At 35.1% G+C, this 14,991-nt stretch overlaps 2 protein-coding genes across 4 annotated transcripts; both read left to right on the plus strand.

The window, feature by feature from the left end:
- The first annotated feature begins 5,917 nt into the window (after positions 1-5,917).
- Positions 5,918-6,344, plus strand: LOC149685951 (uncharacterized). Its single transcript, XM_089871149.1, has 2 exons — positions 5,918-6,064; positions 6,145-6,344. Exons 1-2 carry the CDS (start codon positions 5,924-5,926, stop codon positions 6,328-6,330), a joined length of 327 nt encoding a protein of 108 aa, XP_089727275.1. The 5' UTR covers positions 5,918-5,923; the 3' UTR covers positions 6,331-6,344.
- A 4,336-nt stretch (positions 6,345-10,680) lies between these two features.
- Positions 10,681-14,330, plus strand: LOC149685952 (uncharacterized). 3 transcript variants are annotated; one of them, XR_016384115.1, is made up of 5 exons: positions 10,681-11,184; positions 11,831-12,034; positions 12,275-12,341; positions 13,010-13,853; positions 14,133-14,330. XR_016384115.1 is itself a non-coding variant. In XM_089871150.1 (3 exons), the coding sequence occupies exons 1-3, from the start codon at positions 11,814-11,816 to the stop codon at positions 13,463-13,465; spliced, it is 744 nt and encodes a 247-aa protein (XP_089727276.1). In that variant the 5' UTR covers positions 11,581-11,813; the 3' UTR covers positions 13,466-13,963. The 3 variants fall into 3 exon arrangements, 1 of the variants encoding a protein (XP_089727276.1); XR_016384114.1 differs by lacking the exon at positions 10,681-11,184 and having other exon boundaries at positions 11,581-12,034; XM_089871150.1 differs by lacking the exons at positions 10,681-11,184; positions 14,133-14,330 and having other exon boundaries at positions 11,581-12,034; positions 13,010-13,963.
- Positions 14,331-14,991: the final 661 nt, after the last annotated feature.

A 14,991-nucleotide genomic window follows, 5' to 3' on the forward strand; every position in this document is an offset into this window, starting at 1 on the left:
AAAGGTATATAAAGGTACTGTATGAAATGGGGTCAAAATGGTGTATACTGCATTTGATTCCATTTTCACTACCCAAATGTATTTTAAAAAGGAGTAATTCATATTTACCGCTAAAATACTCCATTTAACATTTATAAAGGTACTGTATGAAATAGGTGTTAAAATGGTTCCTTTTGCACACCGGAAACGGATATAAAAATTGAGTAATTCTTAATTATTCCTTTCATACTCCATTTATGGATATGGCTGTGTTATTTGAGAAATGGAGTAAAAAATGCTTCTTTACTTTTTCACGCCTTAAAAGTAGGATGTTTAACCTTAAATTGCAAAAATTCTGCTTCCCTTCAGCCCGTATGGTTTCCGCTACATTTTGTAGAGTAAAAGCAGATAGTATTAAGAAAGGGAACGAAAAAAAAAACAATATTACTAAAGAAGATTTCTGCCATCTGAAGCTGTAAACCTAGGTTTTCTTTTTCATTATTCTTTCATATTTCTTTTCATTCAACCTTGGATCGCGGCTCTAACTCCTTGACGTGATGGACCTCTCAATTGTGACGTCACGTGAAAATTAGCGGGGCCAAATATATATACGTAGATATATAAAGGTGTGTTTTCTCTAACCCCTATCGAAAAAGGTCAGATTTTATCTTCGAGAAAAGAATTTGCTTGAAAAGATGTCAATAGACCAGCAGCACCCCATGTTATTTGTCCATAGACCTTAATAAAGTCAAAGCTTGGAAACTGCCATTACTCTATAGTATACTCCTTATTTACAGTAAAAGCATTATCTAGTACATTCAGTACAAGGTTTCCAAGGAAGGTTCGCTCGACGGGAGGAATAAACGGGGAGACGAAGGTATTCACTAGAAAATGTGGCCCATTCAATACACGCTGCTTAACCCACCCGCTTCCCAGAATTTTTTAAAACCGAGGGGTTCATTCCCTCGATTTTTTCGACCATACAATTTCACCACCTGAGGAAGGGTGAATTGAAAAGTGAAGTGTTTTTGTGGATGCTTCATAGTGTAACATCGAGGAAATATATCCAAAAACGGATTTATATTTTATCGATGATTTGAAAGTTGCACCTCCTGTCAATTGAATAACCCCACCTTCCCTCTAATAAAATTTCCGTGACTTTTTTAATGTCGCATACAATGTTTACCACTTCTCACGAGGGAAGGTGGGGTGGTTCACGATTGGTCAGGGGTGCTACGTTTAAATTATGGTTGAAATTTGAATTTGTTTTGATTTTTAAAAGCATTCGGATATATTTTCGGATGTTTAACACAGAAGTTTGATAGGAGTAGAAAAATCGATAAAAAACACTTGAATTTCCTTTTTAACCTCCCTTGAAGAACTTGATTTCCTCTTATTTTTAAATCTGAAGTTCTTAGTCTAAGAAACAGTGTCGCGCCTCTCGAGAAGACGAAAGATATTTTAGATATACAATACTCAGTGGTTTTCAGTCACAGTTACTTGCTTTTGCTTTAGAAATAAAAATAGAACCTAAGAAATAGGGTTGGTTATATCGAGGGTTATATACAATATAGCAAGAAAGTGTGGTCACCTGCGAGGGGGACATTTATATAGGGACTAAGGGAGAAAGCATTCAACCGTCCTTCACCCCATGGGGTTAACTGAGAGGAACAACAAAGAAGTTGACGAGGGAATTTGATTTGAGTTCCACATTAAATACCTACATCCAAGTATATAGAATGAATTAAACTATGTCATGCAATATTTAAAGCTCATATGAAATGTAATATTTCTCTTTTTAAACAAGAATTAAAAAAAGTCAAAATGTCCAAATAAATATTTAATATGGTAAACGAAAATATTATGCCAAATTTTACAAGTTCCACGTTAATCGAATTAAAAAATAAGATAAATATATTCATACATAAAACTTGTAAGTATAACCATGTAAAACCAAAAGTTAAAATTTTTAAAAGGCTGGTCACATTTGTAAAAATTATCGTCCAAAAATCAATTATAATTAAATCAAATTGACGACTTGGGAAGTATTTTAGAAATAATTCAGGTTGGATAGACACCCATATCGCATGGGCATGTAAGTTTTGTCTCCAATTTGGTACTTGTCTACCATATGGTAATTGGTAAATACACCCGCTTCTATAATCCTCCATTCACATAACTGTTGCGATATAAGTTCATAACAATGTAAACGTTCAGAAATCCCTTGACAGTTTAAAAGAGATCCCACTATTAATAAGCGATTATTTACGGAGAATATAAACTTTATTTCTAAAAATCTTGGATTTGACGACGAAGTTAGCTCGTAAACGAGAAGGTTTCCAATAGCAAATTTAATGCTGTCGTAAATTGCCGTTTTAACAGAATATAATTGATTGGGTAAATCAGGGCTAAGTTGGGTTTTGATTTCAAGAGGCAGTGTTGATTTTTCAATGAATGATCCTAATGATGTGTGTTCAATGCAAGGCGTTTTTTCTGACAACCAGTTATAGCACTGGTAAAATTGGTGTTTGTGCGATAGAGTTTTTGTGATATTCTTGAAATTTTTGCAAGTTAGGGTAATGGCTTTAAAATAAGAATGCTTGCTTTCGAACCGAATGCACGATATATAGCGAAGAGGGCCAATTTTTTTAATGCAACCAACATAATGAATTAGATAATGAAATTTTGGTGTTAAAAACTCATCACCACAAAACTCTTTAACTTGTGTGAGAAACGCTTTGATTTCATTTTCAAGATCAGACAAACATTCCTTTGGTATCGAAGGGGAGAATAAATAATCACATATTTTTCTAAGCTGAATATATATCCCCCAGTATGGGTTATCATTAGTAATGTATTCTTCGAAGATCAGAGGTAAGAGTCTAAATAAGCAGAAGAGTTCCGTGGCTGTGCCTTTAAGTTGTCCATTACCCAAAACAGCATTTCTAACCTGAATTTGAGGTGTGTTTTTTTCTGACTTTCCGTAAGGGAAATCAGAAAGTTTTTGATTTAATATTTCAAGAGAAATCCCGCTTGATGAAATGAATTTGGACAGAACCAGTTTAAGAATTTTACTTATGATCCCTTCTTGTAAATCATGCATAATGTCTAATGGGAGTTGTCTAGTGCTTCCAACCGTCGTCTATGTTCGGTTACGCCAACTGATAAACTGGTTGAAGTTCAAACCGTTTTAATAAAAGATTAATGGATTTTTTCAACCAACTGCAGTTGGCAGCTACCTGTTGTGATCCTATTTATACTCGTTATTGTTACATGTGTTTTATCCGTTTTTTTATCTAGTCTTACAATCCGCGATAACTGTTTATAGACATTTTTATCATTGAGTTTACGTCATTTGATACACAAAACCCTTTGGTTAGTTATCCGTTTGAGACAATGTGATCATATTGTAAATTATCATCGCTACGTTCAGTTTTGATTTGAAAAACAAACAATCGGGCTTTAAATGGCTACTTGTTCGGAAACGCGGAGTAGCAACGCGGAGCGGGGAAAAAGAAGTGAGGTTTGGAACCACTTTACCAAGGACAATGTTATCCAATCTGATGGTACATTTAAAGTATATGCTAAATGCGTTCATTGCTCTGGGTAAGTGAAATTGAATTTAAATTTAAACTAAATTTGTTAGCGGTCGTGGAATTATATTTTTCACTGTAATATTACATAACATTGGTAGTGGTAGATATTGCCAAGACTCAAAGACAAACCGTAGTACGGGAAATTTGCGCCATCACCTAGTTACTAAACACCCGGACAAGGTGCAACCTATGTTTGCAAAGGCTGGGAAACATCCTGACGTACCACTAGGCACGAATCGAGTAAAAACGCTTATTAAATAGCAATACACATTCCCCTGTTAGGTTTAGTGTTGTAAGTTGGTATCAAGGTATATTATTCAACTGGTTGCTTGACGACGAGAGAATCCATTACTAACCAAACAAAATCATCTATTCAAAATAACCTAGCAGGTTTGCCAACATTGATCGTGATGTTCCAACTAGCTACCATTAAACCAATGGGAAATGTACTTTTATTTTTAACCAAGTGCTTAAGTTTTTTAACTTTGATCATTCCAAGTCTGAATTAGTAAACGCAAGGTTGCAACTGGTTAGATTTGTCGTTTTATCAGACCAAGCATTTCAAATTGTTGAAGATAAAAGTTTCCGAGATATGTTATGCTCCCTGAATCCTGTCATGTTTCTTACCCATTTACAAATATCAGATACTACAATTAAAACTGATATTATAAAGGAATACCATACCGAAATAGAAGTAATAACCAATTTATTTAAGGTTAGTAAAGTCATATCAGTTGTAAACTAAGTCAAATGATTGGACTTGGAATGTTTACTTTTTAATTGAATAGAACTCTGAGAGGCAATTGTCCTTCACACATGATTGTTGGACATCAGCAAATATGTTACCCTTCATTGCTGTAACGTGTCACTGGGTCGACGAATCATGGAATGGACACGACATCTTGTTGGGGTTTATGTTTTTTCCTGGGCGTCATACAGGAAAAAATATTTGCGATAAATTCTTAAAGCTTCTGAGCGACCGCCAAATAACTAAAGTAATTGTTTTAAAACCTTTTAAGAATATTTAAGAAGTGTTGACTAAACCCCTGCTTAGGTGCTAGCCGTGACAATGGATAACGCGGGAAATAACGATACATTTACCGAAGAATTACAAACGCGTTCCGCCGAGTTGGGTTTTCGATTTTCATCTGAAAATCGAATTCGATGTTTCGCTCATGTTTTGAACATTGTCGTGCAGGATTTATTAAAATCTTTGAGGTCGGTTGCCACTCATGAGAATGAATACGATTCAAATTTAACGCAACCAAACGAATCTGCCGAAACGACGACAATAACTATTGGTTCAGCAGTGACTAAAGTAAATGAGTTTGTACCCAAATATACTTAAAGTATTTAATGGTTGCGCGTTTAACAGGTAAGACGTCTTGTAAGCACAATTAGAATATCACGCACAAAATCAGAGAGATTTTCAGAGCTGAATGTGATTTATGATCTTCCTGATAACAAATTGCTCTTGGATGTCAAGACAAGATGGGGATCTACTTATACAATGCTAAAGAGAGCAATTACGCAAAGAGCTGTACATACGCACGGTTCCATATTATTCTTCAAGGTTTCTCATATTTCTTCACGTTTGCAGGCTTTGGACGCAATTACAAGTTCAGACAGAGATTTACTTAACCTACAGTTGAATACAGAAGAATGGCATCTAATAGAGTCTTTGATTGATATTTTAAGAGTAATGTCTGCTCTAGTAACCTTTTCCACATTCGCTTATAAAATTTCGAGAGAATTCGCCTGATTAGGATTTTGCAGACGGTTCTCGAGACAAGCAAAATATTGTTTTCTTGTTTATTATTATTATTACTTGGCTTGGTTAAGATTTTTCTTGTAATTGAATTTTATATCATCGTCAAGGACTTTGATTTTGCCACAAATCGCATCTCCGAATCGAAGTATCCTACAGCAGCTATAATCATGCCAATGTACAAGTTAATCCTGGACAAATTGGACGAAACCGAAAAGACGTCAGCTGGAACCATGAAAGACGCTAGTAAGAATGCCCTTGGTAAACTAAAGACGTATTTCAAACATTCCGATACTTCTGCTTTGTGGATTGCTATGGGTATGTTATGATCTGTATCATTATGAAAACATTGCAATATTATATTACATGTGCGATTCATCAAGTTTTCAAAGGATTGAGCTAAATTAACGATATCTTATTGTTAGCAATGAATCCAACACTGAAGCTTGAATGGCTTAAAGACCATTATGACGTAACCTTTTGCAAAAAGGTTAAAAGTGTCATTGTATCAGTTTTCGCTTCGCACTACGATGACGTAACAACCTTGCACCAAATAGATGATGTACATAATGAGTCATGTATGCAAGACAATTATACCGGGGTCAACGTGTCAGCATTATATCCCAAAAGAGCCAAACGAACAACAAAAGCCTCTGAATTACTTATTTATTTGAAAGCTGAAGTAGCGCCACCGCATAGCGATATTTTGCAATGGTGGAAGGTGATACATTAACCTACAATACACGTGGATGATTAATCCTTTAGTTGTAGTCCAAAATAACTTGACATTATTTAATGCAGATGCACGAGACCGATTATAAGAAAGTCTCGATCATGGCCCGCGATTACCTTGGAATTCCTGGATCTTCAGTACCCTCTGAACGACTTTTTTCACTTGGAACTGACGTTGTGACTCCCAAACGGGGGTCTTTATGTCCTGAAACCATTACGGCTCTACTTTGTCTTAAAAATTGGTGGAATCGCTGAATACGTCAATTTATGTACTATTGTTCCGATTTGTTAATAAAACATTCAATTGAAATGAAATCTGATAAATAAATATGACTTGTCTACTACCAAAGTCATTCATATATTTTACAGTACGCATGGACTCTGCGTGTAACTGCTTTATCACCTGTTTAGCTATACTAAACCAGTTTTGATAATTATATAAAATTGACCACAGATAACGAGCACGGATAATAGGATTTCGGTTTATAGGCGGTTGTAGATAAACAAATTAATCAGTTTATGTAACCGACTTTCATCTGTTTTGAGGTTTGTATAGCGGTTACGTGCAAAACAGATAGAAGTTAGAAGCACTAGAGTTGTCTGGTTAAATCAAAGTAACTAAGTCTAAGCAGAGGGCTCTCAGAACGCACCCCGTAAATAGAACCTTCTTTTTCGTCAAGCGCTAAGCATTCCAAGTGATACTTGTGCATTTCTAAAGTACGAAGCTCGACTTCTGATTCAGAAAACCTTTCTCCTATGTCACTTCTTTCAGTCATACAGAATAGACAAATTCTACCCGAGTTAAAATTCGCATTTAGGCCAGCAAGTTTATGTAGTCCTAAATTGTCACCGGAAAATATGCTAACAAATCCCCGAAGAATTCTATCTTTACATTTAGCATAAATGCCCTCTGTAGCCAGTTTTTCCAAATCGAAAAAAAGTGGACGAAATACTTCGTGCCATCCGAAATCGTCGACGTCTTTTGATTTTACCAGAAACACTAAATGGATATCACTTAGTTTGGTCCTATATTGATTCTTACGGTTTAAAAGGGAAAAATAACACCCGGTAAGTTTTTTTTCCTCTTTTCGAACCAAGTGGATTAACAACTTCAAATTCGTCAATGTATAATTGAAGTTGTATAGTTTCAGAATCGGAGTCGTTCTTCTTTATTATCTCGTTCGATATTTCACCTTGACGAAAATGCGCTATTAAATTATTAGGAATTAGTTCGACATTGACCTGGCGATGTAGTTCTTCAACTTTGCTGAAGATTCCCTCTAGCTTTTTCAAAATTGGAACGTAATGAAAAACGCTTTGTTTTTTTCTGTCCACGCTCTGAGTAAATGAAAACTGTTGAGGTTGAACCATTTTCAATTCAGAGGTGCAGTACGACGACACTTTATAACTGGTATTTACACTTGAAAATACCTCACGAAAGTCGTTAGTTGTCTTAAGCAACTGGGTTTCGTTAAGCTCGATATTATTTTCTCGAAGGATGTGTTTTATTTTAGATACCTGGTCCTCAAGAATATTTATGCATAAATGAAATAAATCATTGGTCAAATTTTCCGTGACACTTCTTGGTAGCAAGTGCATTTCTCTATATTTTAAAATGAGTTTCATTATAGTTTCTCTTAAGTCCGGAGGCTTGAAATTACATTCGGGTTGCTCATCTACGTCCGAAATGTTTTCTGAATGAGCACTCTCATTTGCATTATAGTCCATGTCCTCATAATCACTTTGCGCGGAATTATTTTCGTTGCTGCTTGCTAGAGCAATTTCGTCGCTTATTATATTTCTGTGAAATCTATAAACGTGCTTTCTATAACTTTCAACGTTCTTAAAACATTTCCCACAGTTATTTAATCCGCAAGTTACAGAAAAATTTGGTTCGTTCCCATGTATTTTTCTTACGTGAGCAATTAAAAGAGTATATTTTTTTGCAAAGAATACACATTTTCCGCATTTATATAGCTTAACTGAACTCATGATCAAATTTATTTTTACATTACTTCCATTCAAAATAAAGCAATAATTAAAATATAAACAGAGGTGTACTATATAATTTGAGCAGCGTTCCTCAAACCTATTTTGCGAAATGACTAAGCCCACATTTTGATGCGAAAAAGAGTATTTTCTTGGAAATTTGTTCTCTTTCAACTGTCTTTCTCAAGGCTAACCCCGCGAGCTAAGTTTGGGGGCCTAAAAGAACAAATAGTAGGTGCCCTCCAAACGTGCCCCGCGCTTATTGAATAGAGCTCCGAGGGGTCGGACGTTTTGGAATGAGTGTACGGGATTTCAAAATCCAATTTGATTTCTTCGGATTTTGTTTGATTTCTTTGGATTTCGTCGGATTTTGTTTGATTTCAAAATTCGATAAAATCCAACGGATTTCGTGAATTTTGTAATGGATTTCGTGAATTTTGTAATGGTTTTCGTGAATTTTGTAATGGATTTCGCTGTTTCTTTACTCATTTTGTGATTTCCTTGTTGATTTTGTGATTTCTTTTCTGATCTTTCAATACTTTCCGGATTTCTGATTTTGTTATTGATTTCAGATTTCTTAAGTTGGATTTCGCGGGTAGCCTACGGGATTTCGTGAATGACCGACCCCTCGGAATAAAGGCTTCTAAACTAGCCAAACGTTTTCGCGCCAAAATTTTGGGGGTTCGATCACTTGTGACTTTATTCCCATCTTAGCCCCATCGTCAATACAGTTCGCGCAAAATTAAACGTTGGCCGCGTTTCGTGACTGTCGTGTTTCGCTTAGGAACCGGTTACTCGTCAGTTTGCGGTTTTTTAGATATTTTATTGAAAAACAATTTGAATTACGGATTTACAGATATGAGTTCAAAGATAGTTTGCTTAATCAGCTATGGACAAAGCAATCGAAGATTGAACGTACATGCAGATCAGCCCACCGTTTCTGATGTAAAAGACGCCATTGCAATGGATCCATTGTTTTGCGACTTAAAAGATGGCAAATTTATTTACCAAGTAAGTCAGCCTATTTATACCATTACGGTTTTTTTCTGTTAGTTTCCGTTAATTGCGGATAATTACATATTCATAATACAAGATGGTTGTAAGAAAAACAGTTACCTATATGTTAATTTATTTTAGGCATACGATGATGAATTTCAACAATATGTTGATTTAAATAATAATTCACCAATTCAAGACAAGACGATAATAAAAGTTATTAAAGATAATAGCGAGGTTTGTTGTTAATACAAAATACACGCGTCAGTTGTTTCTAAATTTCACTGCTTTAACAGATAATTTTTTCTAATGATGACTCAAGTAAAAATAGATTACCTCAGAATTGCAATGAGAATAGTAAAACTGCAGTAAGTTTTTAAAGTTATTAATTTCTGCTTAATGTTACAACAAAATTGTATGCCCTAATATTCATAGTTTTTGCTAAAGGGGCTAGAGATATTTCCTTCCTTCTGTCTTAGCTTTAACTCCACTGCAGTGTTGTCAGATCCTCAGTAAGCAGTTCTCTCTAGAACTGAATTAAAGTGTATCTACTAGCCTCTCTGATCTCTCTCTTGATTGAAATTGCCTCACACCTGGGCTGGAAACACTGGTGGAACGTGAAAACTACTATAGGCCTAGTCAAATTTACTTAAAAATGTTAGATTGTAAAAAGCTTGTCTTCCTCTTATCTCTAACCTTTCATCTGAGAGACTTAATGGGTAGCCAGGCTTGTAACTGCTGACAGCCTGACATTTCAAGGTAAATTTCGAAATAGAAAGCTTTGCCAGCCCCCCCCCCCGAAAGCTTGCCCATTCACGAAGATCTTACTGACTTTCCAAGAAATAGAGCAGTGTTAAAACCTTAAGATTAATTTCTAAATAATTCAAATTCCTTTAATTTAATTTTCTAAAATAATTCTAATTCCTTTAATTTAATTTTCTAAAATAATTCTAATTCCTTTAATTTAATTTTCTAAAATAATTCTAATTCCTTTAATTTAATTTTCTAAAATAATTCTAATTCCTTTAATTTAATTTTCTAAAATAATTCTAATTCCTTTAATTTAATTTTCTAAAATAATTCTAATACCTTTTTAAATTAAATAATTCTTATTCGTTTACTACAAATTTAAAGTAGAATAACATAAACTGCAAAAAATACTATGTAAAGTTGTAAAGCGAGTTTGAGAAGAACCCTTTCAATAGAGATGTCAAAGGGGCGTGAAGATCGCGGGCGCCTAGAAAAAAAAAGAGAGTTGAAGGGATGGCAGCTTTCGCTTATGAACTGGTAAAACACCATAGAGCTATGCCTAGCGCTGCCATCCCCAAAAAAGGTGCAAGTCACGGAAACTTTCTCGTGCCCGGTCCGCGGTCCGAGCGTCGCCAAAAAAAAAAGCAACTTCCGCGAAAGAGAGGGGAAAAGTGCGCTTCGATAAGAGGGGATTAGACAGGGTTGATACATACCTGGAAAACCTGTAAATATGAGGAAAATAGCTAACAATTAAGTAATTTTCAGGGGAATTTAATATATTTAGTGCTAGCAAAGATACCTGCGTTGCCCATTCGCAGAACCTAACCTTTTTCACAACTTTCAATTCAATTACTATATATAAATATACTATAAATACATATCTGGGAAAACAGGGAAGTGAGGATTGAGTAATTTTCTTGTATATTATTTGAAAATAAACTACTCCATCGTATAGTGACAGTCAGGGTTTATCTAAAAAATGTTAGGTTGTATTGTACCTGGATATATTAGGGAATTATTGGTTTTCAAAAGGTTGTATGAACCCTGGCATACTCTAACGTTGGCTCAAGAGTTTCTTTACGTAGCACTGATATTATGAAAGGGCTGATCATCGGTGTGCTGGCGGGGAAAATTTTGCATGCTCAACTTGAACTAAATACATTTTTCGAAATATACCCCAGTTCAAGTGCACTTTACATGCGCTACTTTTGTTCCAATGAAGTCTAACATTACGCATAATTTTGTCTTCACTTGCGCTATACTGTAAAGTGCGCTTGCTCACCACTTACTCTGAAATATATTAATTGATATAAATATAAAGACAGGTGTCATTGGAACTACAGAAAATTCCACCGCAGTAAATGAGGAAACTTGGTACATATTCACTCAGTCTGCAATTATAGAAAGTATTCTCGTTTAGGTGCATTTCGTCATTGGAAAATTATAATTTTTCCCATCCAAGCAAGATTACTTTCTACAAGTAAATCAGGGATCCCGAATGTTATGAGGAGTCAAAATCTAGGGTCTCGAGAGTACTCTCAGCCTGGTATGGTAGATGACACTTAGGTAGGAGATAGAAGGGTACGACGTTATCAAATGTAGTAGCACTGATATAACTGTATATAGACGTGGCAAGTCCCATGTTGTACATGCGCCACTGTGTTTTTGCGAGCGTCTAGAACCCCTTTCAACATTAAGGAACCCTGATTAAATATCCTACAACCAGTCTCTGTGCTGACTCAAATTTCACCGCGTTATGTTTTACGAGGATAAAGGTGCATTAAAGTCCAAAAATACTTATTGTCACCAAGTTATGAAAAACGTGACAAAAATTTTCACTTCCTTTGTGTCAAAATATTTCACTTATGATAACACTATTACGCATGTTTTAAGACCCCTAGTAGATGAAAAAAATTTCTTCACTTAAGTCTCAGCGATGTATTTTATGTCAGCACCAACTGGTTGTAAGAGCAGAACAACATTTAGTATAACGGTTGGCTGTAATGCTGAAGTTTTACAGTGTTATGGAAGCGGAGAGACATGTGATCCAAGAGGAGGCCAAAGTAACAAGAGCACAGTTCGCGTTAGAATACAAACTCCCTGTATTCAGTTCGACTTTGGTTGACGAAAAAAGGTACAACCTGTTAAGCAAGCAGGAAAAAGCAAGAACGGATAGGGAACTTACGAACATATTGTATAGTGATCTAATTTTGAAATATTCGATGTAAGTGAGAATTTATAACAGACAGTTTAAGGCATTGAACGGAAAACGTGTGCGAAAACGTTTAACAATTCAGACTTAATATCTTTCAAGTTTGGCATTTCAAATTATACGCGCGTGGAAGATTTTGGAAAATTTGTATTAATTTTGGTCGGCTCTTCACGTTGACTTACACGTTTTCCGGATAGTTTCTTCAACTGTAATAATCAATTTAGCACCGCTTTAAATTTTCTTTATTTAAAGATATCCTCCATCGCATGCGCACGTCGCAACAAAATTGGCAGTTGAGTTACCGCATCTTGGGAATTCGGTAATCATTAAGAACTTAATTTAATTGAGCTAAAGATATTGATCGAAATAGCCCTATACCAATTGCATGGACATTTTTGCAATTTTTAGAGTTAAAAAAAAATTCCTGCCCTCGTTCTCGGCTTTTGCTTTAATGCAGGATTGCACCGAGGGGCTAATCACTCAGATTTCCGTTCAATAATAAAGGGTTACGGGTATTAATTTTAGTGCTGTTAAGGGCTTCGCTTTTAAAGATTACGTTTAATCACTTTAGTACAGTCAAACATATAACTTGTACGCTCAGTGAATGGCCTCTCGGGTTGCACTTGCTAGCATGCTTGCGAGTCAGTTCGTATTTGAATACGTTCTAAAGTTCAACAAAGTTCTCTCCACATAAGGTGGGTTTTTAAAGATGTTTGTCCGCGACAACTCAGAAGCGGTATTCTTTTCTCATAAAGAGCACAAGAATATCTTTTCAATTTTGATCTTAGTGGATAGTGATATTTATGGCATTTTCATGCCTTAGCGCAATTCTACCCTCAAAACGCGCCCTAGAAACCCACCTCACCCACCTTAAAGAACAAGGCAGGGAATAGCAATATTAAAAGATATATGATAAAGGATTTATTGAGAAAAAAAAGGAAGACAAGAGACAGAAGTAGAATATAGTTTTTTTGGTTTTCTTTACAGGTAAAATGGATTAAACTTCTTAGAAATAAGTTCAAAAACACTAGAAAGTATATTAAGAATAACGAAGTGATTGAGAAAAATAGGAAATTATACGGGAGATCAAAGGCGCAATTAGATTTTAAGAAATTTAGAAAAGATGAACATGAAAAAACGGAAAAAGGAGCGGCTTCGAGTGATTTGAACAGAGATGCTAGTGGGGTAAAGCTAATAGAAGCTGCCAATATGAAGAATTTGGAATTTAATGGGGATGACAGTGTGAGGAATTGTGTTGAAATAAATATAGACGATAGCGGATACCTGGAACAGTTAAGTGAAGATGATAATAGGTCCAATATGGAATTATATGATGAGAGTAAAGGGAATGGGGTAGTTTTAAATAGAGATGACAAGGACCTAATCGAACATAGTAGTGATATAGAACTGTCTGAAATGTTGTCAAGAATAGTAAGGAGCTAAGTTGCAAAGAAAGGGACATAAAGGGGAAAGACAAAAATATGATAGGAAAAGAAAAAAACTTGATAGAAAAAGATGAAAGCCTGATAGAAAAAATAAAAACATGACAGAAAAAGATGAAACCATGATAGAAAATGATAATAACAGTAATGTGAAAGATAAAGACGCTAATTTGAGAGATAAAGACGCTAGTTTGAGAGATAAAGACGCTAATTTGAGAGATAAAGACCTTCGTTCAAATAAAAGCTCAAGTGTAAGGGTAACAGAAGACAGACAGAGGGCGAATGATGATGACAAGTACCTTGCTGAAAAAGAATCTATCTCTTCATCCCTTCCGCGCAAAACCAAAAGCTCGAGAAAAAGAACGCAGTCGCAGATATCTCGATTTGAGGTTAGATACTCTTATTAATCTTGTACACAGGTGCTCTTACCAATCGAGACAAATCGAGCAGAATTAATGATAACGTACGTGGGAATGAAGTTCATTGGCAAGAGCGCCTGAACTTAACTATAGAACGATTTTTGCATATACTCAAAGTCTTCTGCCTCTATCTTTCCACCCATTTAACATGTTTATAGATTTTAGGCCTACATTTACTAGAAACATGTTGCAGAAAACATCTGACCTAATGATTTTGAATTTCACGTAATTTCAAACAATAAAAAATAGATACCACCATCTTTTGAAGATGAAAGAAGCATCCAGCAACACATAAAACAAATGAAAGAAGAATTAAATAAAAATAGAGTGGACTATCGTTTGATCAATTCAAAAATGGAAAGAACATTTGCTGACAGAGCTGGAAAAATTAAAGCATCCTTTTCAGTCTCTGATATTCTACAAGAATACCCAGCCTTATGTGATGTCAAACAAGTAATAAAAATATTTATTCCTTATCAATGAGAGTTGATATTAACCCAATATAATTGTAATTTTCAGATCTCTTTCAGATCTTTCCTGGAATCTCTTGTAAAGTATGAGAAGAGAATTTGGACTATCGCTCCGCCTAATATTAAAGACTTCAAAAACCAACTTTCAAACGAGATCAATGAAAGCACCGATCTGGCTGAAATTAAACGTAATAAATTTTATTTGCCACTTGTGTGAATTAAAATTTAGTGAAAAATTTCTTTCGCTAAAAATTCATTGTGATTTTTGACTATCGAGGTTTTATGTTTTGTTAACAATTCTTGAAATTTTATTATGTATTGTTTTAGATAAAAAACGATGTGGAGCCCTCCTCCTAATTCCAAGCATAGTGAAAGAAAAATATAACAGGATCTTCCACAAGCAACCAGACGAAGGAGTTGTGGAAATTCTCCAAAATGAACCAGTTCTCGTTTACAAAGGGAAATCAATTCTTCAAAGCGAATTATATGAACTCTATATAGACCAAGCAAAAATTGTAAACACGAATGAACTTTCAACCGCATTGCTTGCTTGGTTTTGTTCATTTTGGATTTTTAACTTAAAGTATATTCCCTTACTAAACAAAACATTAATGGTTTTCGAGTATTTGCTACTTGAC

The sequence above is a fragment of the Phalangium opilio genome, unplaced genomic scaffold (assembly GCF_054372755.1).
Source record: "Phalangium opilio isolate 3A_F unplaced genomic scaffold, DU_Popi_V2 ptg000032l_1, whole genome shotgun sequence".
Classification (NCBI taxonomy): Eukaryota; Metazoa; Arthropoda; class Arachnida; order Opiliones; family Phalangiidae; genus Phalangium; species Phalangium opilio.

Coding starts and splice junctions, on each gene's coding strand:
- LOC149685951 (XM_089871149.1), top strand. CDS start 5,924: ATGCAAGACAATTATACCGGGGTCAACGTGTCAGCATTATATCCCAAA. Junction 6,065..6,144: donor ATATTTTGCAATGGTGGAAG/GTGATACATTAA, acceptor TATTTAATGCAG/ATGCACGAGACCGATTATAA.
- LOC149685952 (XM_089871150.1), top strand. CDS start 11,814: ATGCTGAAGTTTTACAGTGTTATGGAAGCGGAGAGACATGTGATCCAA. Junction 12,035..12,274: donor CTAATTTTGAAATATTCGAT/GTAAGTGAGAAT, acceptor CTTTATTTAAAG/ATATCCTCCATCGCATGCGC. Junction 12,342..13,009: donor TACCGCATCTTGGGAATTCG/GTAATCATTAAG, acceptor TTTTCTTTACAG/GTAAAATGGATTAAACTTCT.